This window comes from Nuphar pumila, chromosome 8 (genome assembly GCF_984573655.1).
Source record: "Nuphar pumila chromosome 8, dmNupPumi1.hap1.1, whole genome shotgun sequence".
Classification (NCBI taxonomy): Eukaryota; Viridiplantae; Streptophyta; class Magnoliopsida; order Nymphaeales; family Nymphaeaceae; genus Nuphar; species Nuphar pumila.
In genome coordinates, this window is record NC_143256.1 from 17,431,867 (window position 1) to 17,457,695 (window position 25,829).

At 37.9% G+C, this 25,829-nt stretch overlaps 1 protein-coding gene across 1 annotated transcript; it reads left to right on the forward strand.

The window, feature by feature from the left end:
- The first annotated feature begins 2,608 nt into the window (after window positions 1–2,608).
- LOC149829694 (actin-interacting protein 1-2-like) lies at window positions 2,609–24,677 on the forward strand. The gene is made up of 4 exons (XM_090015255.1): window positions 2,609–2,644; window positions 7,456–7,878; window positions 20,769–21,176; window positions 24,420–24,677. Exons 1-4 carry the CDS (start codon window positions 2,609–2,611, stop codon window positions 24,675–24,677), a joined length of 1,125 nt encoding a protein of 374 aa, XP_089871381.1.
- Window positions 24,678–25,829: the final 1,152 nt, after the last annotated feature.

The window sequence follows — 25,829 nt, forward strand, 5'->3', positions numbered from 1 at the left end:
AAAAAACAAAGTTTTAAATCAAATCCAATAAAGGTAGATGAAGACTTAGAATGAATATAGTTCAATCATATGCACAACAATATGTCAATTGATGCAATCACTTCCAACACAAGATGTCTCATGACAAATTTTACAAACTTTGACAAGCAAATAATGGACAAGAATCATGCCCAATATAAATAATCTACATAGATGTGATGAAATTATGATGTTAGAGTATCTTTCAAAAGATAATAGAATCATGAATCCACCAATCAAGAAACAAGTGCACTAAGGCACATCATATACAAAAGATCCAATAAATCTCAATAAAAAGACAAAAGTATATGATTTTATTAAAGAAAAGCTTCTAAGAAGCTAGATCTAAATCATTAGTCTACTATTAGACAATTGATGACAAACATATAGAGATTCACAAAGAGCTATATAACTATCAACAACCATGAACTCATATATATCATACAAAGAATTTTATCACAATGTAACAAATATAAAATCTTTAAGAAACATGAAATGAAGTATCAATGCACAAGAAAGAAACCACTAAGGGTTACAAAAGTGCACAAACACTCAAGTCACTAAGCTACCAAAAAGCACATAAAACTACTATGGGCTAAGCAACAATCATACAAGAGTCTTTTAAAAAATATAAGTTTTATTCATAAAATGCTCAAGAAGCATACACAAGAACCCACTAAAAAATATAATGCATAATAGAGAAATTAAAATATGCATTCGAGTTCATGATGACAAATCATGCTTATGCCATCCAATAATAATCACAAAGGCTACATAATTAAAATCATGCATGGTCACATAGTTAGAATCACCAAAGAAACATCACTATATATTAAAAATCCCAAAGATAATCTATGTAAATACATACATTAAGAGACACAAAAAAAAAATGTAAAAAATTAATATTTTGCAAAACATGAAACACATAAGATTTTAAGAAACCACATATTTTTGCAAAATATAATTTTTTCAATATACATATCCATAATCTAAAAAATATATTAAAAGACAATAATTTCTATTGAGAATGTAGGGTACGGGTCTGGTTCTAGACCCAAAATGATTCTTTTGTATTGTATTTACATGGTTGGTGTTATCGGGTCTGGGTTGACAGACCCGATCCAACTTGTATCATATATATTACATTGAATATAGGGCACAACTTCTCATTGAGAATCGTGTCAGTCATTGCTGCCTCTCCTTCTTGCAAATCCCTTTCTCTTCTGCTGTGGATGAAGATCTGGTCGAAGGTGCGTGACTTCTAACATGGTATCAGAGCAGGCTGAGAAGTAAATACTAGGTCGAGTTCTCTTCTTCCTTTCTTTGATCCAAGATCTGATCTTATCAGATCAGATTCTATTCTCCTTCTGTCCTGAAAATTGATCTTATCATATTGGGTTAAAAATCTCTTTCTTAAAATTTTTAAACATCTTTCTTCCTCTCTAAGTTTTCGATCTCTTAAAACTGAATCTGTTTACGCCAAACAGTCTGGTCACGTCAAACCAGATCTGTTTTCTTAAATCTTGATTATTTTTTTTCCTCTTTGATGCTGGATCGGATCGTTCCAGATCTAGTGTTTTCGTTCCAAGCCAGACTAAATTAGATCTGGCCATGGCATATTGATTCTTCCCTTCAGCAGCGTTAAATCAAATCTGATCGTATCAGATCAGATTTGTGTTTCCATTTAAACTTAGATCTCTCTTTTGTCTTTCAAGTCAAATCTTATTCTCCAAAACCAAATCAAAGTTTCGGTCCATACAAAAAAAAAATTCAGATCATTAATTTGTCGTGTTCTACTGATTATTTGTTTCCCTGCAATATTATTTTCGTAGCAAAAAGAAAAAAAAACAGATTTACATTGCTGGTAAATCAAACTGCTGGTTAGAGTGTTCTTTTGTTGTCCTTTCACATGGATTCTCCCTTCCAGTTTCCTTGGACAACTCATATAACTACTTGACCTGGAAGCGACAAAGTTTTCCTTTTATTAAGAGTCTGGATCTCTCTGGATATCTTGATGGAACGATCCATGCACCACTAGAATTCGTCCTGCAAGAAGAGCGAGATGATAAAGGGGAGGTTTCCAACAAATTGATTCATAATTCAAAATTTGTAACATGAAGAAGAAAAGATCAGGCAGTTGTGGCTTACATTACCTCTATGCTTTCCCATGAGATATTAGTGGCCATCCTAGATGAATGTTCAGCCAGAGAGTTGTGGCAAATATTGGCGCAGACTTATTCACAGATTTCATAAGCTAGGATTTTGCATTTAAAGAGAGAATTTCAGCTTTTGAAGAAATAGAGTTTATCAGTGACATAATACATGAACAAAATCAAGAGTATTACATATCAACTAGCCATGGTGGGTTGCGTAATTCTTAACAAAGAAAAGGTTCAACAGGCACTGAATGGTCTGGGTTCTGACTACCACATGTTAGTCACCTCTCTTCTATGCCTCCCTTCATTGCCCAGTTTTGAAGATCTACGGACTAAGCTACTACAATATGAAGTTACCATTAGGGGCGAGAAGATGACCCTGAATTCCAACAACCATGAGGTACTTGTCACATGAGTAGTATTAGGGCGAGGACATGGGGGCTTTTGAGGCGGGCGTGGACATAGAAGAGGTAATCAAGGAGGCCGTGGGCTTTTTCCCATACCCTACATGTCACCTAACTTGTATCCAGGGAACCCTATAAACATCCCAACATGTTTTCAGTGTAATAAAATTGAGCACATTAAAGCAAATTGCTGGCATAATCCGCAAAACAAAGGCAAGTTTAATGGTGCTGGGCCTTCTACTAGGGGACAAGCAGGAGACGACCGTAAAGGAGATGAAAAGAAAAATGTGAAGAATCTTTTGATTTTCGCTCTTTCAGAATTGAGCTTCAAGCAAACTGAGTAGGAGACTTGGTACATTAACTCCGGGCTGCTGCACATGTGACATGTGATATTGGTAAGATTTATTAAAACCGGAGATGGTGTTCTTCATCCTATCTCTCATGTTGGAAATATTTTCCTTCTACTCCCCAATTCCTCATTACCTTTATCTGATGTTTACCATTCTCCTAGTATTGTTAAAAACATTGTTTCTGTTTCTAAACTTGTCGATGATACTAATTCTTTTGTCGAATTTACTCTTTCTGTATGTGTCAAGGATCTTCTCACAAAGAAGACACTCGTTGAAGGAGAACGACAAGGAAACATGTATGTCTTCAAGGAGTCTCTTCTAGTTCATGATGCATCAATAAATTCACAACCAGTTCGTCCAGTGTCATTCAAAGTTTGTTTTAGTCTATCTCAATGTAATAAGCCAGAGATTTGGCATCGTCGTCTTAGTCATTGTAATCATTCATTTATTGAGAAGCTTGTGTCTAGTGGACTTGTTCCGCAGTCTAGTTTGAATGTCGAGGCTGATTTTCTTCTTTGTTTCCGTTGTCAATTATGTAAAAGTCATGTTCTTCCATTTCATTCAATAAATCAAAGAGATTTTGTGCTTTTTGAAATTGTCTATTCTGATGTCTGGAGACATGCCCCACAGTCTTCTTTATTGGGCAATCATTATTACATTACTTTCATTGATAGTTACTCTAGATACACCTGTATTTATTTTATCAAATATAAATCTGAAGTTTTCAAGCTTTTTTGCTCATTCTGTGCTTTAGTTTGTAATCAATTTTCAACTAAAATTCAATATTTTCATTGTGATGGTGGATGAGAGTACTTATCAAAGGAATTTACTGAATTTCTCTAAGATAATGGAATAGGTCGTCGAATATCTTGTCCACACACACCACAACAAAATGGTGCGGCTGAAAGAAAATACTGGCACATTGTAGAGAGTGCGTTGAGTATGTTGCATAACACTCACATTCCTTTAAACTTGTGGATGAAAGTTTTTCATTCAGCTGTCTATGTCATAAATCGACTGCCAATGAAATTGTTAGCAGATCAATCCCCTTATTTTACGCTATTTACACTATTTGGGGTTCATCCTGACTATAATGAGTTGCGAGTGTTTGGCTGCATATGCTATGTTCATATTGACAGTTCTTAACGTGATAAGTTTCAGAAAAAGGCATGCAGGTGTAGGTTTGTTGGATATGTTGATCAATATAGAGGATATCACTGCTATGACTCCACTACCAGTCGCATCAGAGTTTCATGGAATGTCGTGTTTGACGAGACTCATACTGATGATTTAGGAAGTACAGAGGGACACTGTAAGGATGCTAAAAGTTATCAGCCATGGCTTGTTGCTGAGGTGCTTGATCAAATGGTGATGCATGACGTACCCTCATGTCATACACTATCTGCAGAACAAAATAGTACAGTTGTACACCTAGAAAAGGAAATGTCGACAAACACACAAGATATTACTATGCCTGTCATTTCAGATGTTACAAAGTTTTAAGGGATTACCTATGTGCAGTGAAACAAAGACAAAGTTCAACGACCTATTGTGCAACCCAGGAGGCTTGAGAGGATTCACCATCCTATTGAAAGATGGGTAAGTTATGACAACTTCTCTACAGACTTACAACTGTTCATCTCCCAGATTGAAAAGCATGATGAACCTATCAGTTTCTCACAAGCATCTATGTCAATCAAATGGGTTGAGGTCATGAATGAGGAAATGAAAGCTTTACATGAGTGTGGGACTTGAAAGATTGTTCCTAGACCATCGAACAAGAATGTTGTAGGATCTAAATAGGTCTATAAAATCAAGTATAAACTCGATGAATCCATTGAACGCTATAAGGTGAGGCTAGTAGCGAAAGGGTTCACTCAAGAATACGGGCAAGATTATGCCGAAACATTTAGTTCTGTGATCAAGATGGAAACTATTCGATTAGTTCTGTCCTTGTCAGTTCAGTATGGATGGACTCTAAGTCAACTTGATGTCAAAAATGTATTTTTTGCATGGCACTCTCAAGGAAGAGGTGTATATGGAGCAACCCTCTAGTTATACCAAACATAGCCCCAACACACATGTTTGCAAGCTACAAAGAGCCATCTATGGGCTAAAGCAGGCCTCCCGCTCATGGTTTGATAGTTTCTCTATTGAAGTTCAGAGACATGGGTTCGATCTCATCTTGATCATTCGCTTTTTATTTTTCGAGATTGTCAGGTACGCACCTTAATTCTTATATATGTGGATGATATTATTATTACTGGGAACTCCGATGAACACATAGAAGCTACCAAGATCTTATTGAGTCGACAGTTTAAGATGAAAGATTTGGGGGTTTTGCGTTATTTCTTAGGGGTTGAGGTGGATCGACAGGATGAAACACTTCACTAACCCAACACAAATATACTTTGGATTTGTTGGATAAGGCAGGCATGAAGGATTATAAACCTCTATCCACCCCTAGTGTCCTTAATCATAAACTCGGATCCCGGGATGGGGAAGCATATGAAGATTCCAAGAAATATCGGAGTCTTGTGGGTATGTTCCAATATCTCACCTTCACTAGACCAGACATTGTGTATGCAGTGAATCAAGTTTCACAATTCATGCATGACCCACGAACAAAGCATATGAATGTTGTCAAGAGAATCCTTCGATATTTAAAAAGAACTCTTGGAGATGGTCTAGTTTATCATCAATCCAAGACTAAAGGGGAGCAACATCGACTGGATGTATACACAAATGCAGATTGGGCTGGAGTTCCAGATGACAGGCAGTCGGTTTCTGGATATTGTGCTTTTCTTGATGGGAACTTGATGGCGTAGAGTAACAAGAAACAACGTGCATTTGCACGATCTAGTATTGAAGCTGAGTATCGATCTATGGTGGCTGCTACAATAAAGGCCACATGGCTGAGACATCTTTTGACTGAAGTTGGAGAATCTATGCTACCCGCCACTCTCTTGCGCGATAATCAAGGTGTCATACAAATTGCTTTTAATCCTATTCACCATAGTCGCACAAAGCATATAGAGATTGATCAATACTTCATTCGGCAAAAGATTGAAGATAGAGAAGTTGCACCTACTTATGTTCCTACGGCTGACCAAGTGGCAGATTTGTTCACTAAGGGCCGTACCAATATGCGTTTTTGGTTCTTGAAGAACAAGTTGTCCATGTTGCAAAACCATGCACAACTTGAAGGAGGGTACTGAGAATGTAGTGTACAGGTCTAGTTCTAGACCCAAAATGATTCTTTTGTATTGTATTTACATGGTTGGTATTATCGGGTCTGGGTTGACAGACCCAATCCAACTTGTATCATATATATAACATTGAATATAGGGCACAACCTCTCATTGAGAATCGTGTCAGTCATTGCCGCCTCTCCTTCTTGCAAATCCCTTTCTCTTCTGCTGTGGATGAAGATCTGGTCGAAGGTGCTTGACTTCTAACAATTTCTACATATTCTAATTTCAAAAGAAGACATTCATTTTTAATATAACCCTTTCAAAACACCTACCATACATATGAAGATAGAAAAGCTAAAGATACATACCGGAATGCAAAATCCTTGAATCCATGCTATTCATTAATACGAATCTTTTTCAAGACCATGATGCCTTGCTCTGATACCATGTCACAAAATGGCATGGACCTCAATGCACTCTATAATGAACTCCAAGAATAAAAACACAATGCATTTGGATAAAAACATAATAACTAAAATAAAACACAATAGAATGTGAATGAATAACTTCATTAATAAAGAACATTAAAAATACAAAGAAAAATACATTTTAATCATCATTACAATACACTCAAAAACACACAAGAAGCTTAAAACTACCCATCACTCTCTTACCTTACAAAGGCACCCATATTTATAGAGAAACGGAGGAAGAAAAGAGATTAAAGGAGAGAAAAAGGGAGTCCACATTAGTTTGACTAGCTGTTGGACCTAGTCCAATGGCTAGATTTCTAGCCGTTTGACCAGCAGTCCAACAACTAGTCTAAGTCAACCACAGTTGACTTAACTTTAAAGTATATAATATATATACAAGTATATATATATGTATATATATATATATCTTAACAATATTTGGGTTATATCATTTGAACATCTAAGACAAGTAGTTTGCATTGTATGCTATATCTTAATAGCCTTTAGTTTGCAAACTTAATCTGTTGAAGTGATTATGTCACTATGAGAAATAGAGATGGTGAAAAGCCCTTCATTTTCCTTGTTAGCTTCGAATCACATCGGCTACTGCTGGATTTCTGGTTTTGACTGAATTGCCTGTTGCAATTTTACAGGTGGATTAAAGGAAAGTGTTAATGCAATATTTGATACATTGTTTTTTCTTATTTTTAGGTCTTCAAAGAGAATGCACTTGCTGATTATGATTTTTTCTTTTGGTGTGACTCAACAGAAAGATACCTATTCATTCTTTGTTTTATATATTTATTTCTCTAGTAGCCAACTCTCATATCTTACTGCAAAAGCTTATCCTGCTGTTTCAGGTGCTAACAGTGTCTGCAGATAAAACTGCAAAAGTGTGGGAGATTGATGAAAATGGAAACGGTAAGGTGAAGAAGACACTTACTTCATCTGATTCTGGACTGGATGGAATGCTAGTTGGTTGCCTGTGGCAGAATAATCATCTTGTCACTGTTTCCCTTGGTGGCACTATTAGTATATATTCAGCCAATGACCTAGAAAAGATGCCAGTATCATTTTCTGGGCACATGAAGAGCGTCACTGGTTTGGCAGTCACCTCTGAAGGCAGCCAGAATATTATTCTATCTAGCAGTTATGATGGGGTGATTGTCCGATGGATGCAAGGAGTTGGATGTGCAGGAAGGTTACAGAGAAGGGAGAACTCTCAAATTAAATGTTTTGCAGTGGTGGAAGGAGAGCTCACCACATTTGCCTTTGATAACAAGGTAGCACCATTTCTTCATGTACATGTAGTAGTTGCCTTTATTTTTATATCTTGTGGTTTGTGTGCTTGCACCATCTTTTTGAAGCTGATTTTCTTGATGACTTATGATTGCAACTAGGCTGGAGAACATGATGATGTGTCTTTCTATTATCCAATATGATCACTGAAATGAATATATTTCAATTCAATCTTGCACCTTGATGGGGTAGGCAATTTACACACTAGCTAAAATTACTACTCAATGTTGAGTCAGGCATAGTAAGCCAACAAGATCTTGTGTTCTAAATAAAACATGTCTTGAGGGAAAAGACTGACTAGATGTTCATTGCAATTGAATAACAAGAAAATGAAATCTTGCGTTGATGGAGAAATGTTAGATCCCTCAATATAGAAATGGTACAAGAATGTGCTTCACAAAATGCCCTTATGTGATATTACAGAAGTAATTTTGGCATTTTAGAGAACAATGGAGTGAAAAATATAAAATATATAAAGAATATGAAAAGTGAAGTTATTGATGACTAGTATAGTTTTGTGAACTCCATGTATAGTGAACTGTGATAGTGTTAATAATTTTCTCCGGTGGTAAAGGAGCTTGATTGTAAATTATATTTTTATCAATAAAAAATGTCACTGCCTTTAAAAGTAGAACTACAAACTGCAAAGATTTTGTCATAAAATATGACAAATATTGAGATTAAGGGTGGCAAAACCTGACACGACCTCCCAACCCGACCCGCCAACCCGCCTTTTAGGCGGGTTCAGGTTGGGCTTAAACTAACCCGTTTAATAAACGGGTCGACCCACCTTGATAGAAATCATGGGTTCCTTTCTTCATCTACAAGCAACAGCACAACATGGGGAGAGAGAACGTGACTGCAGCAAAAATCCCTAATCAGGGTATTCATTTTTGCTTCTCTGATTAAATACACACAAATACAATAGCTAGGGTATGAAAATACCCATTACATGTTATGATAAAATTACAGCATGCCATTAATGAAACATTAATGAGCATGTGTTTAAAATGAAAGGAATTGGGTCTGGATTCTGAGTTCCAGACCTTATACTAAATGACAGTATCTTTTCACCCCCCCTCCAGTTGTACATGGTTTTGGACCATGAACATCCAAAATCTGTCCTTGATAAGTCCTTTTGTAAACAAGTCAACAACTTGATCAGCAGTCCGCACGTATTCTGGTTCAATTTCCTTCTCTTCAACCTTTTGTCTTACAAAATGTTGATCAATTTCAATATGTTTGGCACGACTGTGGTAGATAGGATTGAATGACATGTTGATAGCACTTTGATTGTCACACAAGAGAATACTTTTAGAAATCGATTCTCTTCTGTCAACAGGTGTCTGATCCATGTTACTTCGGCTGTAGTAGCTGACATTGATCTATATTCATCTTCTGTGCTCGACCTGGCTATGGCTTTTTGTTTTCTACGGCTCCAGGAGACAAGATTTAGCCCAATGAAAATGCAGTATCCTGAGACAGACCTACGTTCATCTGGATCTCCTGCCCAATCTACATCTGTGTAAGTAAGGAGTTCATGCATGTGATGACCAGGCATACTCTTTCTGTACAGAAGACCATCTCCAATAGTACCCTTCAAATATCGAAGAATGCGTTTAACGGTTTTTATATGCCCAATATGTGGTTCATGCATGAACTGAGATACCTGATTGACAGAATAGACAATGTCAGGCCGAGTGAAGGTAAGATATTGAAGCATTCCTACTATCCTGCGATATCCTGAAAGATCCTCGTACAAATCTCCATCTTAGCAACTGAGTTTCTGATGAAGTACATTGGGTGTGCTGAGGGGCTTACAATCTGTCATACCTGCCTTGCTAAGAACATCAATGGTATACTTATGCTGAGTAAGCGTCATGCCTTAAGGAGTCCTGTCAACTTCTACTCCAAGAAAGTATCTCAGTTTACCAAGATCCTTCATCTTGAATTTATGATTCAAAAGTTCTTTAACCTGTTCAATATGTTCATTAGAGTTACCTGTAATGATAATGTCATCAACATATATCAATAACAGGGTAATTATATCTTTGCATTTAAATATGAAAAGAGAATGGTCAAGAAGAGACCGACTAAACCCATATTTTTCTACTTCAAGAGCGAAACTCTCAAACCAAGATCGAGATGCCTGCTTTAGACCATATATAGCTATCTTTAACCTGCACACGTATTCTTTAGAGTTCCCTTTTGCATACCCAGTGGGTTGCTCCATGTATACTTCTTCCTTCGGAGTTCCATGTAGAAACGCATTCTTCACATCCAATTGGTTGAGAGTCCACTGGTGCTCAACAGCCAATGATACTATGATGCGGATAGTTCCCATTTTCACAACTAGAATAAAGGTCTCATCATAGTCTTGTCCTTGCTCCTGTGTGAATCCTTTGGCAACCAGCCTTGCCTTATATCGCTCGATAGCACCATCTAGCTTATACTTTATCTTATAGACCCATTTTGACCCAACCACATTCCGATTATGTGGTCTGGGAACAATATCCCAAGTGCCAGACTCATGAAGAGCCGCCATTTCGTTGTTCATAGCTTCAATTCATCTCTTAGAATTTATTGCTTGATAAAATGTTGTCGGTTGATCTTCCTTGCCCAAAGAGGTTAAGAAAAGTTGAAAATCCATCGTGAAGTTCTCATAACTGACCCACCTATCAATAGGATGCCGAGGTCGGGTAGACCTTCTGTGAGCAAGTGATTGAGTGGAAACATAAGGAGAATTATGCTCCTGATTAAAGCTGGGAGGTATCTCCTTCTCACGTCGAGAATAACCAATGCCTTTATACCTTTCGGGGGCCAATAGTGATTCAGACGTTACACTTTCTTGATTTCTTTGCGCAACAGTAGATACGTTTCCCTAGTCTCTTTGATTACATTAAGAAGAACATACATTATCAATACTAGAAAAGAGATCTGAGTTCAACCAAGGGTGATAAACTTCAATTTCAGGAGGAGTGCTAGCATTATGACCAAAATTTGATTCGTCAAACACAACATTTCTGGATATTTTTATGCGCTTGCTCACGGGATCATAGCATTTGTAGCCTTTGTAATCATCAGCATACCCCACAAATCTGCACTTTAAGGCCTTATCCTGAAACTTGTGCCGCATTGAACTGTCAACATGAACATAACATACACCCGAATACACGCAAATCGTGATAATTTGGATGCACACCATGCAAAGAGAAATAGGGTGATTTGTTCTCTAAGATGTTCATAGGCAATCAATTTATGACATAGACAGTTGTGTGAAAAGCCTCTGCCCAGAAGGTAACTAGAAGGTTACTATCATGCATCATGCTCATTGCACTCTTGACAATATGACAATGCTTCCGTTGAGTAATCCCATTCTGTTGAGGTGTGTGAGGGCAAGACACATATCTACTTATTCCATTTGTTTGGAGGAAATTTATGAAGTCATTTGAAGAGAATTCACCCCCTCCATCACATTGGAAACAAATAATATTCTGAGAGAATTGGTTTTGAACAAAAGAATGAAAATTCTGAAATAACTTGAAGGTTTTAGATTTACTTTTCATAAAGAAGATCCATGTATATCGAGAATAACTGTCAACAAATATGAGATAATATCTAGTGCCATACATGGAAGGAACTGGAGCCGGGCCCCAAACATCAGAACATATAATTTCAAATGGTCTTGAAGCTCTTTTATTAATGGAATGAAAAGGAAGAACATGACTCTTACACTGAAGACAACTAGAACACTTTTTATTATTGACACTTAAGTCTAGACTTGACTTGGGAATAAGACTACTTGAAACAAGCTTATCAATAAAGCGACTACTACAATGACCCAGACGACCATGCCAAAGATTCGACTCAATACATTCAGAAAGATTAAAAACACTCTCAGTAGAAACTGAAGATGATGATGTGAGCTTCAAGATGGAATCAACAGGTTGAACACGAGAGGAAGGATTCTCTTGGAACACGTACATATTTCCTTGACGTTTTCCTTCAGTGAATGTTTCTCTCGTTTGAAGGTCCTTAACACAAACAGAAAAAGGAGTAAACTCAACTGAAGCATTAATGCCATCTACAAGTTTAGAGACAGAAACAATATTTTTCTTGATATTAGGAGCATGAATGACATTTGAAAGTGCAAGAGAATAGTTGGACATGGGGATTACAAAATTTTCAATGTGCGAAATATGGTGGTGAGACCCATCTCCAGTGACTATACTATTTCTACCAACATAAGAAACAAGATTTAGGAGCTTACCAGCATCACCAGTGACATGAGTGGCTGCACCCGAATCAACATACCAAGTACCTTGATTATTCTGTTTGATATTCAATTCAGCCAAGGCAAATAATAGTAACTCTTTGACTTCTCCACTATTTTTCAATGTATCTGTTCCCTTTCTTGTCTCCAATTGCTTTCCTCTATTTTGCGGGTTAAACCAGCAATTTGCCTTTATGTGTCCCTTTTTGTTCCAGAGAAAGCAGGTAGGTATTGTCCTTTGCCTTTGCCCATTGGGAGGAACATTGGGTGTAGGTAGTATTCCACGACTTCCTTGTCCATTTCTTTCTTGACCCCATTTGTCTCGAAAATCATACCTACCACGTCCTCGCCCATAGGCAACTCCTGTGGCAAGAACATTGTGTGCTCCAACATGAGCATGAGTATCTTCAGAAAATCCTTTCAACGTCATCTCATACTGTAAAAGCTTGACACGAAGATCTTCAAATGTAGGTAAATCTGGCAAACACAATAAGGAAGTAACCATCATATGATAGTCCGACCCCAGCCTACTCAAAGTTTGTCGCACCATATCTTTGTCACTAACAGGGCATCCCACAATGGCCAATTGATCTGTAATAGTCTTCATTTTGTTCAAATACTCCATAATAGTCATGGAGTCCTTTCTTAGCATTTGAAACTCTTTCTTTAAAAATAATACTCTGGCCTGAGAAACTTGAGAATATGTCTGAACCAGTCGATGCCATAATTGCATTGTTGAGCATGAAATGAAATGGGGATCTTCGAAACACGAGCTTAGATTAACAAGGGCAAGTGTCAAGAATGACACTAAAGCATAACCCTTAAAAAGGGTATAACCGGAAACAAAATAAAAACAAAAATGTATTATTTATTGATATGAAAAACCAATTGCTTAAGAAGCATTGGAATGAAATACAAGAGGGGCTGCACCCCTTTATATACACAGCTGAAAGAGGACTCAATAGAGCTGTTGGACATAGTCCAACAACTCTATTAAGAGCTGTTGGAATGTGTCAGTCCAACAGCTCTATTGCTAGTCAAGTCTGGACAGGACTTGACTAGCAACAGTCATTCTAGTTCAAACTGAACTAGATGACATAAAGACAAAAAATAAAAATAAAGGAAAAAAAATACAGAAAAGAAAGAAATGAAAAATGTATTTATATATATATATATAATAATAACATAATATTATTATATATACATATGTGTACAGTTTTACATTTTAACACTCCCCCTCAAACTTACGGTACAATGAGCGAAAGTTTGTCTAAGAGAAAGTGAAATCGGGGAGCAGCGAGAGGCTTTGTAAAGAAGTCTGCTAACTGATATTCTGGAGTGACATATGGCAGATCAATTATCCCGTGTAGATATTCCTCTCTGACGTAGTGACAATCCATTTCGATGTGTTTGGTGCGTTCGTGGAATGTTCTGTTACTGGCAATGTAGATCGCACTTTTGTTGTCACAACACATTTGTGAAGCCTTTGTTGCTTCAGCTCCCATGTCAGCAAGCAGTCGTCGGAGCCAAACTACTTCCATGGTCGTGGTTGCCATGGCTCTGTATTCAGCTTCGGTGGATGAGAGAGATACCTTCTGCTGCTTTTTACACCTCCACGAGATCAATGATTCCCCTAAAAAGACACAAAAGCCAGTGGTTGAGTGTCTGTTATTGGGATCACCTCCCCAATCAGCATCAGTATATGCAATTAAATCAAGAGAAGAGGAGGAAGATAAGAAAAGTCCTTGTGAAAGAGAGGACTTGATGTATATGATAATACGCATGACTGCTCCCATATGAACAGAAGTAGGAGCATGTTGAAATTGACTTGCTGTATGAACAACATGTGCTATATCTGGTCTGGTAATGGATAGATAGGAAAGTGCCCCGACAAGCTGTCTATAAGGAGTAGGGTCTGCAAGAAGTTCTCCATCATCAATCTTCATTTTAACATTAACAACTTCTGGAGTGTCAACTTTCTTATCATCAGTAATACCAGACCTGAAAACAATATCAAAAGCAAATTTAGTTTGAGATAATAAATATCCTCTAGGAGAATAAGCAACTTCAATGCCTAAAAAGTATCTCAACAAGCCCAAATCAGTCATTTCAAAATGAGATTTAAGAAGTGTTTTGATTGTTTCAACTCCCTGTTTATCGCTTCCGGTGATGATCATATCATCCACATAGAGAAGAAGCACAATGATCCCTGCATCAGAATTCTTAATAAACAAAGCAGTGTCAGTTAAACAGAATTGAAAACCAATATCAATCATAACACGACTAAACCTATCATACCAAGCTTTTGGTGCTTGTTTAAGTCCGTAAAGAGTTTTTTCTAAGCGAAGGACTTTACCCTTAGGAATACTTAGACCAGGAGGGGGTTCCATGTATACTTCTTCAACTAGCTTTCCATTTAAAAAAACATTTTTGACATCCATTTGCAAAATAGACCATTTTTTGATACGAGCCATCGGAGCAAAGGTTTCTTCATAATCAATCCCATATTCTTGGGCATAACCTTTGGCTACTAAACGGGTTTTATATCTTTCAAGAGTACCATCACTCTTGGTTTTAATTTTATAAACCCATCGACATCCTATAGTTTTCTTCCCTGAAGGAAGATCTTGAATATTCCATGTAGAAGCCTTTTCAAGTGCATCTAATTCAGTTTTCATGGCTTCTATCCATTTGATATCAGTTTTTGCTTGAAAATATGTGGATGGTTCTTCATATGAGTGAATTAATGCAATAACTGCCCTATATGTGGGTGAGAAAGACTCGTATGATACAAACCAGTGGCGTAGCTAGGATTGACGTGGGGGATGGGCAAATAGGGGTGTAGCAAACAAAAAAATGGCGTGATAGTCGGGAGCTCGGGGGCAGCGCCCCCGAAAAAAAAAATTTGAGATAAAATAAAAAATGGCTACAATTATTAATAAAAATCTATTTTATATGGACAAATCAAACTATTTGCTGCAGTCAGGGCTGAGCTGGGCTAGGACTGGGCTTTTAAAAAAAAAAAAATTTAACTGTTTCGAGAGGCAGGACTGGGCTACAGCCCATTCCTGCCCCCGCCCCCCCCAGCTCCGCCTCTGACCACCAAGATTGGTCGTAGAACCCCGAAAAGCTTTCAGCTAAAAAATGAATACATTTTTTATGACACCGATGATGACCAACATGCACCATATGCAGAATTCAAGCAAAAAGAGTATAAAAATGCCTGTTAGACAAAAAATACAGATGCCCAATTATTAAAATCTGCCAATGGCCACAGTTACTCACTACAAGAATCCTAGACAATCGAGAACAAGCAATTCACTCACCAACTATCTGGTAGATAAAGATACGCTATCCGTTGCCTTCGTTACATTGATAGACATCCATACCTTGTTTTAGCAGCAGGCACAAAAGGAGAGTCCTATGCACGCACGATGACCAAGAAAGGATAGCAAGATTGACTCTTCCAATGAGGTTGCGCCCAAAAAGGAGGAAAGAAACTAGACCCACGTTCAGTTGTGCCCCAAAAAGAAAGGATCAAGAACCAAATTGAAGGATTGGCCTGTATTGCTCCTGTAGAATGGATAACTGGATACTGTATCACCAGAGCCACTGAACATGAACAAAACCCACCCTCAAATTTAGGAGATAAGAGGGTCTTCTTCAAACTGCTAGCGATGGTTGCCGGAGATTGGCAAAGGTCCGACTGACTGCGACACCGGTGCCTCGCGTCGCCGGAGATTGCAGCCGAGAGGGAGAAGCTCGGAGGGGGGCACCGCCACCGCGGGTTCACCGAAGGGAGGCCGGCGGCACAGCAGAGCACAAGGGTTGCTGGCGAATGGGGTTGCCGTCTTGCCTGTGACTGAAGGGGAACGCTGGAACGGAGGGGCAGAGCTTTAGAAAACTGGCTAGGGTTTTACCCCTCGCCTCTTTTGGCAGGCTCTAGACTCATCGAGAGCCCGGGTCTCGGTCGACTCGGTTTCACGAGTCCCGATTCGACTCGATTTTTCGAGTCATGAGTCGACTCGGTTTCAAATTTTAGGGTGGGCGGCCGCCCACCCATACCCACCCCTGGCTCCACCACTGATATAAACTTTCCTGGAGGCCTCGAGATTCGGGATGATTGTCTAGTTGGAATGTTAGAATATTTTTCAAGTGCACATGGAGGATTAGACTCTTGTCGCCTGGAATATTGAATACTAGTATCTCTATGAACTTCTTCATTTTCAACATTAAGATCAATAATTCTTTGATCATCATCAAAGTTACAATCAAGGTCATATTCATCATATGTTGATATTAGATCTAGCAAAAAGGAGTACTCAGTGACGTCTTTTAATTTTCTAAAATCAAAGAAGCTCTCCTTTTCAAGAAAGGAAACATTTCTAGACACATATAGTTTATTATTTTTGAAGTCAAAACATCTATAACCTTTCTGGTTTTCAGCATATCCTAAAAAGGCACAGGGAATCACACGAGGAGAAAGTTTATCATTTTTGTCAGTAAATATGAAACATTTGCACAGTTTTACATTTTAACAGAGCAGTCATCTGGAATTGCCACAAGCACTTCTTGTGACAATGTAGAAGTGATATAGGCAACCAACGCCTGATCTCACTTCATCCAGGATACATACTCAGGATTTCTAACATAGGTAATAGAAAGATCTTTCTCACCATTCTTTTCTTCTTGTGGTATGAATTCTGGAGGAACAGGAACAGAACCATCCAGATGTCCAGAAAGGTCTTGACTTCTTATGAATGGTATGATTTGTTGCTTCCAAGTTAGGAAATTGGAATTGTTCAGTTTCTCAGACACGAGTTGGCTGAGAAAGTTTGTGGAAAGACCAGACTGAGAATCAGGGAATGAGTCCATATTCTTTTGAAGCCAAAAACAAGAAGGAATAAGATCCAACCAAGAGAAGGAATAAAAAACAAGAAATGGCCTTACGACAAAGACCCAACCATAATTGAATTCTAGTATAATTCAGAACATAAATTTTAATATCAGAGAAGTCTAAAGACCAGACTAGTTTTTTTTTTTAACTGATGAACACGAGGCAGAAAAACAGGACTGCACAGTAAAGAATCTGTTCTGAATAAAATTCAATCAGTAATAGGTACGTTATTTTGAAAATAATGTGTTTTCCTTTTAGAATAATGAGAAAACAGGCAAAACAGAGATGAAAATGAATTCGAAGATGAAATTATTTTAATCAAGATAGATCTGGGCGTGCAGATCACAATCTGATCTGACGTCAATATGCAAATGAGTTTGGAGTGATCCTTTTCAACTCTTGTAATCACACATAGATAAAAAAAATGATCTTGCTTGATTATTTTGCTTATGGATGGGTAAGATCACGTGCAGCAATGTGAAAGAAGTAGTAGATATGACAGAAGAACAACAGGGAATGAAAGAAGGAGGAAATATGCCAACGTGACCAAATTTCAGTTTTGGATTTTGGAAATAAGAGAAACACGTTGGCTTAAATAAAAAAGGGGAATCAAAAGGAGGTACTTGAAGAAGACAATAAGCAGATTAATGATGTATTTCAAAAGAGCAAAAAGAAAGAGGAGAGTACGAAGAAGAGATTTCAGTCCGGACTGCAGATTTAAATACAAGAGAAATCGATAGGAAAAATGAGAAAACAGGTACCTTAGAAGGAGACAAATCAGTCATAGAAGGAACCGATCTTCAATATTGAACCTGCTGCTCTGATACCATGATAGAAATCATGGGTTCCTTTCTTCATCTACAAGCAACAACACAGCATGGGGAGAGAGAACGAGGCTGCAGCAAAAATCCCTAATCAGGGTATTCATTTTTGCTTCTCTGATTAAATACACACAGATACAATAGCTAGGGTACGAAAATACCCATTACATGTTATGATAAAATTATAGCATGTCATTAATGAAACATTAATGAGCATGTGTTTAAAATGAAAGGAATTGGGTCTGGATCCTGAGATCCAGACTTTATACTAAATGACAGTATCTTTTCACGCCTAACCCGTTTATTAAACGGGTCGGGTTCGTGTTAGGGGTATGCCAACCCAGCTGACCCGTTTAATAAACGGGTTAGGCGGGCGGGTCAACCTGCTAACCTGCCAATTCGTTTAACCGACCCAACCCGTTTATAAACGGGTTGGCGGGTCGTGTCGGGTTACCCGTTTAATAAACGGGTCGGGTTCGTGTTTGCCACAGCCGACCCGTTTAATAAACGGGTCGGGTTGAGGTATGCTGACCAGCCAACCCGCCGGGTCGACCTGCCAACCCGACCCGATTGCCACCCCTAATTGAGATAGGCAACAATGCTCCATCTTGAGGTGTTGCAAAGATATCTATCGAATTGATTTATGAAGTCAAGCTTTGAACTCTCTTGGAGAATTTGCAATTCTGTTCAGAAAATTTGAAGTGCTAAACATCTTGAATGCAACTCTTTCTTATTAAAGTGGCAAGTCACCAATATATGGTTGCTTCTTTTCATAGATATTATTTATCACCATAAAGCTTCCTAGAAGTTTCACCTGAATCTCTGCCTTTTGTAATATTGCTTTTACATGAATTCTTTTCAAATGGCCCAAAAGACATGGCTTTATAATTTGGCTTCAACATTTAAGCTTATGATCATTTGTCTCTTTTCTATTCAATGGTACGAAATTCACTCTCAAAGAAATTAAAACCAGAGGCGGTTCTTTTATGCACATACATGCAGGTCATCTATTTTGTACTTCAAAGGAATTGGCATAGAAGATTCCTTTTTGATGAGTAGCCTTCAATTTTTTGAATATTCATGGCCCATCTCAGTATCATTTCATTGTGCATGAATTGATTAATCAGGCTAATCGGATAACAGATATGTTAGTTAATTCACAAGGCTCCAAACTGACTAATAACAGTATCTTCCAACATATTCTCTCTAAAAGATAAATATACTCTTTGTTGTTCTTGTAACTTCAATCTCTAAGAGGTACGTAAATGAGACCAATTTCTTGATGTCAAATTCTTGAATTAGAAACTTAAATAGCCTTTGAAATTCTATATAATATTCCATTGAAATAGTTTGACCAAAATATGCAAGTAATATCATTTTCAATACTCCTTGAGAAGAAATAAAAAATGAATTGAGATTTGTTCACGCCCATGCTTGAAATGAGCAGTACTACATCTTTTAAGCAAGTAATTCAACTTTATGTTCATGTGGTGAAGACGAAGAATAGAGAAGAGATAACAGGAGGTACCACAGGGCTGTAAAGTGCCTCATATGGTGGGTGATGTCGCAGTCAACTCTCTTGTATGTTATGTCTAACTTTAGGTTAACCTAATTACACATATACCTTTTGAAAGGTACACCTTGCCATGTAATGATATAATATGACGAGCAGTGCTTCATTGGCCTAATCATAGTACTATGGATATTGTTTTGTTCTGACATTGTTACCGTGCCAGTTGTAATTTTGACATATAAAATGTCATGAGCAGAAATTCTCTTGATCCAATGTTCACAGCATAAGGAATTGATTTGTATGTGACAGTTGACACTATTTGTTATTCATTATGTAAGTTGTACAAGTGGAATTTGATTTTCGCACGTGCATGGTATAGTCAACCTCTCTCACGCTCTCTATAAACAGGCAACTAACTACAATTTTTATTCATACATGTGCATATATGTATTGGATAAACTGGGAGCTATGTCACATAGGTATGGGTGCAGATGCGGGGGCGGCGATGCGGCACTTTAAAAGAACTTGGGTGTGGGGGTGCGGGAGGGTATATATATATATATATATATATATATATATATATATATATATATATATATATATATATATATATATATATATATATATATATATATATTTTAACACCACCCCTTTACCCTTTCTCGTGGTACCCCATTCTCAAGCCCCATCCCTCTTTACCCCTTCTCGAGGTACCCCCTTATTTTTTTAATTGGGGGGGGAGGGGGGTGCTCGAGGTACCCTTACCCATTATCGAGCCCTGTCCCTTTTTTTAATGGACAAAGTTAACCAAGTCCATTTTGGACAATGATAACCTTGGGTGCGGGTTGACCGAATTGGGTGCCACACCCGCGTCGCGTCGACGTGGGTGCAGAGGCCTCTTTGGTGAGTCCCTGTGACATAGACTGGGAGCATGTCTGTGCTCGCTAGTATGTCTAATGGCAATAACATGTGAAAGATTTCCAAAGGCTATTCGGTTGGAGATTTTCTCCTCGTTTTTAAGTTATATTGTCCTAGTCCAATTTGATGATTTTATCAGGTGTTCTCCAAATATTTGGTCCTCTTCTTTGATGTTTGGATAGTAAATATCAGGGATAGTCCATATATTCTTGTCTGGAAAGCTTTGCAGCCAATTATAAAAGTTCAATACACGGTAGTATTGCTCACCAAGTCTGATGAAAAGCATATTCCTTTAATAAGGAACAATTTCTTAATCTACCTGCCAAATTCCAATTGATGATATCCTGCTGTGGGGCTTATATTTTGCTGACTGTACAACAACTGTAGCTATGTACAATATGTTCAACTTGCTTTTGCTACAAGAGATGATCCTTTTCCCCAAAATTTTACAGGTAAGGAGAATTTCGTTGCATGCTGATCAGTGTGGTGATGAAGAACAAATTGATATTGGTGCACAACCAAAGGACTTAAATATTGCACTTGATAAGCCCGAGCTGGCATTGCTTTCAACTGATTCAGGAGTAATCATGCTTCGTGGATCCAAAGTGTTGTCAACTCTGAATCTTGGGTTTGCTGTGACGGCATCTGCAATTTCACCTGATGGAAGTGAGGCCATTGTTGGTGGCCAAGATGGGAAACTCCACGTCTATTCTGTCAATGGGGACACTCTCACTGAAGAGTCAGTCCTTGAGAAGCATCGTGGTGCTATTAACGTCATTCGTTTCTCCCCAGATGCCTCTATGTTTATTTCTGGTGATCTCAATCGAGAAGCTGTTGTATGGGACCATGTCACTCGAGAGGTACCATCTCTCTCTCTCTCTCTCTCTCTCTCTCTCTCTCTCTCTCTCTCTATATATATATATATATATATATATATATATATATATATATATATATATATATATAGATATGTGTGTGTGTGTGTGTGTGTGTGTGTGTGTGTATCAATCCTTGAACACAAGCACACACACATAACAAAAAGAAAACAAGAATTGGTGTATGTACAGAGTCTACAGACAGTATGCTAGGGAGATGCACATTATAACACTTTGCAAACCATGTAAATCCTTTTTTTTTGTCTAAGAGAAATAATTTAAGCCAGGGGATAAGAAATCTTTCAACAAGCTTACAGAATAGATCAAATTAAGATTCTTAACCACCAGGCCTATTCCGACCAATCCAAGCTAAATCCCCATCTGGCCATTTTATTGGCACAATCCAAAGCTTGTTTGAACAACCACTGAAATGCTGGATAAAACCAAAACAAATGCTCAATTGTTTCATTCTCATCGAAACAGAAGTAGCAAGTACTTGCAAGCTGGAAACTTTTGTCTTTCAATTTGCACTGGTTATTAACCTTATCAAGTGCTAAGAGCCACACAAATATCTTGGCTGTAGGAGAGGGATGGAAACCCTGGACGGTGTCATTTGGAAAGTGGTCTACATCTTTACAGCCAAAAGCATGGCTAAATGAAGCTATAGAGAACATAACACATCCGTCACATTTCCATATAAGGAATTCTCGCTGTCAGAAATTTTCCATGGGCCTAAAAATCCAATAGCCATAACCAAAACCAATCTTCTACCTCTTGCTCCTTGAAATTCCTTCTGAATTCAGTGAACTAACTAGCTCTTCCTTTCCAACATTCACTTACAAGTATGCTGTTATCTCTGTTTATGTGAAAAAATGGTGGATATCTTTCAGCAAGAGTTACATCCCTGGACCATAAGTCAGTCTGGAACCTCAGCCTGACCCCTTTGCAAGCTTGATTTGAACCATAAACTTAATTACCAATTCAATCACCCCCCTTTGCAAGGTCATACTCCCTTGAAGATTTGATTATTTGGTTCCAGCCAACCACACCACCAGCTGAGATAGAGCTACCATTTCCACGTACCAATCCATTTATCCCCTTCACCCAAGCCTATGGGACCAAAAAACAAGTTAGATTCCAGATTTGTTCAAAGCTAACAGTCAGATCTGCCTATGATTCCAGTATGTGTTTTAAAATTTAACATTCAAAACAAAGAAATCTTCTGAAAAATATTAAATCCATAGAGAAGAAAGAGGTTAGAAGATTAGAGGAAAAAGCATGAAGATGAGATTAATAGATCACTTCGTCATGGCTGCTCTAATTCTGTGTCAATTTTTGTCATTTCAATTTGACTCAATGAAATAGGAAAGAGAAAATGAATATTCCAACTACAACAGGTTGATGTCCCAACTCATTAATCACATGGGATGATCTCTCATAATAGATTAATCCTCACTAGGATTGAGTTAATTTTTTTTTATTAGTCAAGCTAGGTTTGCCTGAATATGGCCTGGTTGAGATAGTGTGACTCCAACTGGTACTACAAATCAATTACCCGAGCCATTGATGACAATGATACAATACTAATGCATGTTACGTAAAGCAAAAATAAAAACACATATTGAAGAAATGCCACGTATCCTTACATCTTGTCCTTAAGAGTTAATTAAACAGAAAGATGAGCATTGTCAGGGATAGAATGGGCATGTTACAAGCTGTCTGAAATTACAGAACACAAAAAATTTGACATGAAGCAAGTTGAAGGAACTGGGAAAAGGAGGAGCCCAGTAAAGATTGGAGATCAGCAATAAGCAGGAATATTACTATTGGGGACCATAAGTTTAGCTTTAAGCAACAATGGGATTACAAAGCAAATTGTGGTGCATAAGACAAATACCAGTTTTGATAATAATGGTGTACTTTGCTATTAATTGCATGTTCTGGATTTTCATGAGAAGGTGACAAAGCAATCAAGACCTAGAATGAATTGATTCGGCGCAATATCCCTGTTATGAAAAATGTAGTAGACATTCATTCTATTGTATGTCAATGGCATTCTAGATCCAAAAACCTTGAAAATTCTTAAGCATTTATGGCCTTGTGTGCGGTATTATAATTACCCTTGTTTTCCTAGACTACAAAATGCCTATGTCACACGGACTCGGCTAGGGAGGTGCCGCACCCGAGTCGACACGCCCCGACACGGGTGCGGACACGGGTGCGGCTTCGGACTCGGCCCGGACTCGGTCAACGCCGAGTCGGACTCGGTCAACGTCGAGTCGGACTCGGTCAACGAGTCTAGGCCGCGTCCGTCCACATTTTGGACTCGGTCAACTTTGACCGAGTCCAAAAATGTCCATTTTTAAGACAAAAAACAAAAAAAAACAATTTTTATATATCTTTTTTTTTAATATATAACCAGACTGTGCAATGCAGTTGCACAGTCACAGACTGTGCAACTGCAACTGCACAGTCATTGCACACAGTCTGTGTGACTGTGCACAGTCTGTGTGACTGTGCACAGTCTGCACAGTCACAGACTGCATTGCACAGACTGTGTGCACAGTTTGTGTGACTGTTTCACAAGTCACAACTTATGTAAAAATATGTATAAAACACGATAAAAGGTAACCCAACCATTTGAGATAGCTAAATAAATGCTTTTCCAGTTTAAAAAAATACTAGTTTCACAAGTATTAGAAAAGCTAGCTTAAGAACTACCATAAAGAAATGGGAATGCCAAATTGAAACTTTCAAAAAAATTAAGGTCATAGTTTTGGCTACTTAATTTTAATTGTTTACTAGAATTATATATATATATAGCCGAGTCCCCGTGTCCAAAATTTTTGAAATTGCGCCGCACCCATGTCGCACCCGCACCCATGTGACATAGCAAAATGCCATGGTTCAATTTATCAGGCACAATGTAAATCCTATATGGTTTTTTAATTTTCTTTTTGTTTCCTAAATTCTTTTTACACACATTAAAGTAGTGGAAGGCTATCATGCTTCATCCATGTTTTTTTTTTCTTTATTTTTGATAGATTTTGTCACTATATTTAAGTTGTTCATACTTCTAACTTTTTGGTTCCCATTTGCATAGTCCATCTCTCTTTCTTCCTTTCCCTTCCGCATTAATCCTTTTTAGAAATGTAATGTTAATTACCAAGGTTTGATTTTTAACTTCCTGAACATTTGTCTCACTAACCAGTTGACTATCTTCTGCAGGTTAAGCTTAAGAACATGTTGTACCATACTGCTCGTATAAATTGTGTGGCTTGGTCTCCTGATAGCACAATGGTTGCTACGGGATCTCTAGACACAAGCATAATTATATATGAAGTTGATAAGCCAGCTTCAAGTCATATAACCATAAAGGGTGCTCACTTGGGAGGTGTTTATGGATTAGTTTTCAATGATGATTGCACTGTTGTAAGCTCTGGTGAAGATGCATGCATTCGTGTGTGGAGATTAGTGCAGCAGTAACGGGATCGTAACTGCAATTGATGGTTGATTTGGTTTTGGAAGCAAGTTGTGTGGCCTTACATTTCTTGCTCTGTGCAGTCTTCGTCAAAAGAATTCTCTGTTTTGTTTATAGGAAAACCCTTTCCAGTTTGTCTTTGATTGAAGACTAGAAGAACATAGCAGAATGGCTCGTGTTTTGATATGATTTTGCTGATGTGAGTTTTTCGCCTTTTTGGGGTTATATTGGGTGTTTTTTTTTTTCCTTCTCCTTTTGTCGGTCTGATCAGCCATGCATACACCTAAATATTTTCCATGATCATATTTGTGTATGCAATGTTCATTGCTGGAATTGTGATGAAATAATAGAATGCTTAATCCCTTGGCCTATTCGCACTCGCTTCTTTGTTCAAGCATGGATATTGCTTTCTTTTCGGGGGGGGATGAAAGAGACACTCTTTCGTAGGAAAGAGAACTTTTACTAAGGGAGGTGAAACAAACATCTCCATGGAAAACATGTGGTGGTGTTTACATAATAAAGGCAAACAAGCATCTTTCCTGTCAAAATGGGTTCACACCACTGTTGTCTGTATTAGAATCGGACTTGTATCGTTTGGCCCAATGATTCAGGTGAATCCTCCAATATCCATTCTCAAGTGAATTATTCTGAATTGGCCAAAAAATAATTAAAAAATATTGTGTCAATCAAAACGTGACACATGTTAAAGCCATTAAAATAATATAAAAAATTAATTTTAATCTATTTTTTACATTTTATTAAAAAATAGCCAATTCAGGTCAGTATTTTCTGGTGCATCGACATTCAGGCCAATATCGACAACACTGGTTCACACCTTCCCCCCATGGGAAAGAACTTTTTCTCATGCGTCCCTTCAAGAAGTGGCTTCCCTTGGGTGGGGATGCAATAAATGCCCTCTTGATGATATTTCGATCTTAAGAATGTGAAATAAGTCTCCATATGGGAACTGGTAGTTGGAGGGAGTTTATGCATTTGACAAAGTGGCAGCAGTCCATTTCTGGATTTGGCATCTACCATTTTATGAGGTGGTAGTTGCTAAATCCAGTTTTCAATGCAAATACAAAGGCCGTCTCACCTCCTTTCTCAAATGCATAAAGTGCCTTAACATCATTCTCTGGCACAACTGCCACTCAGTG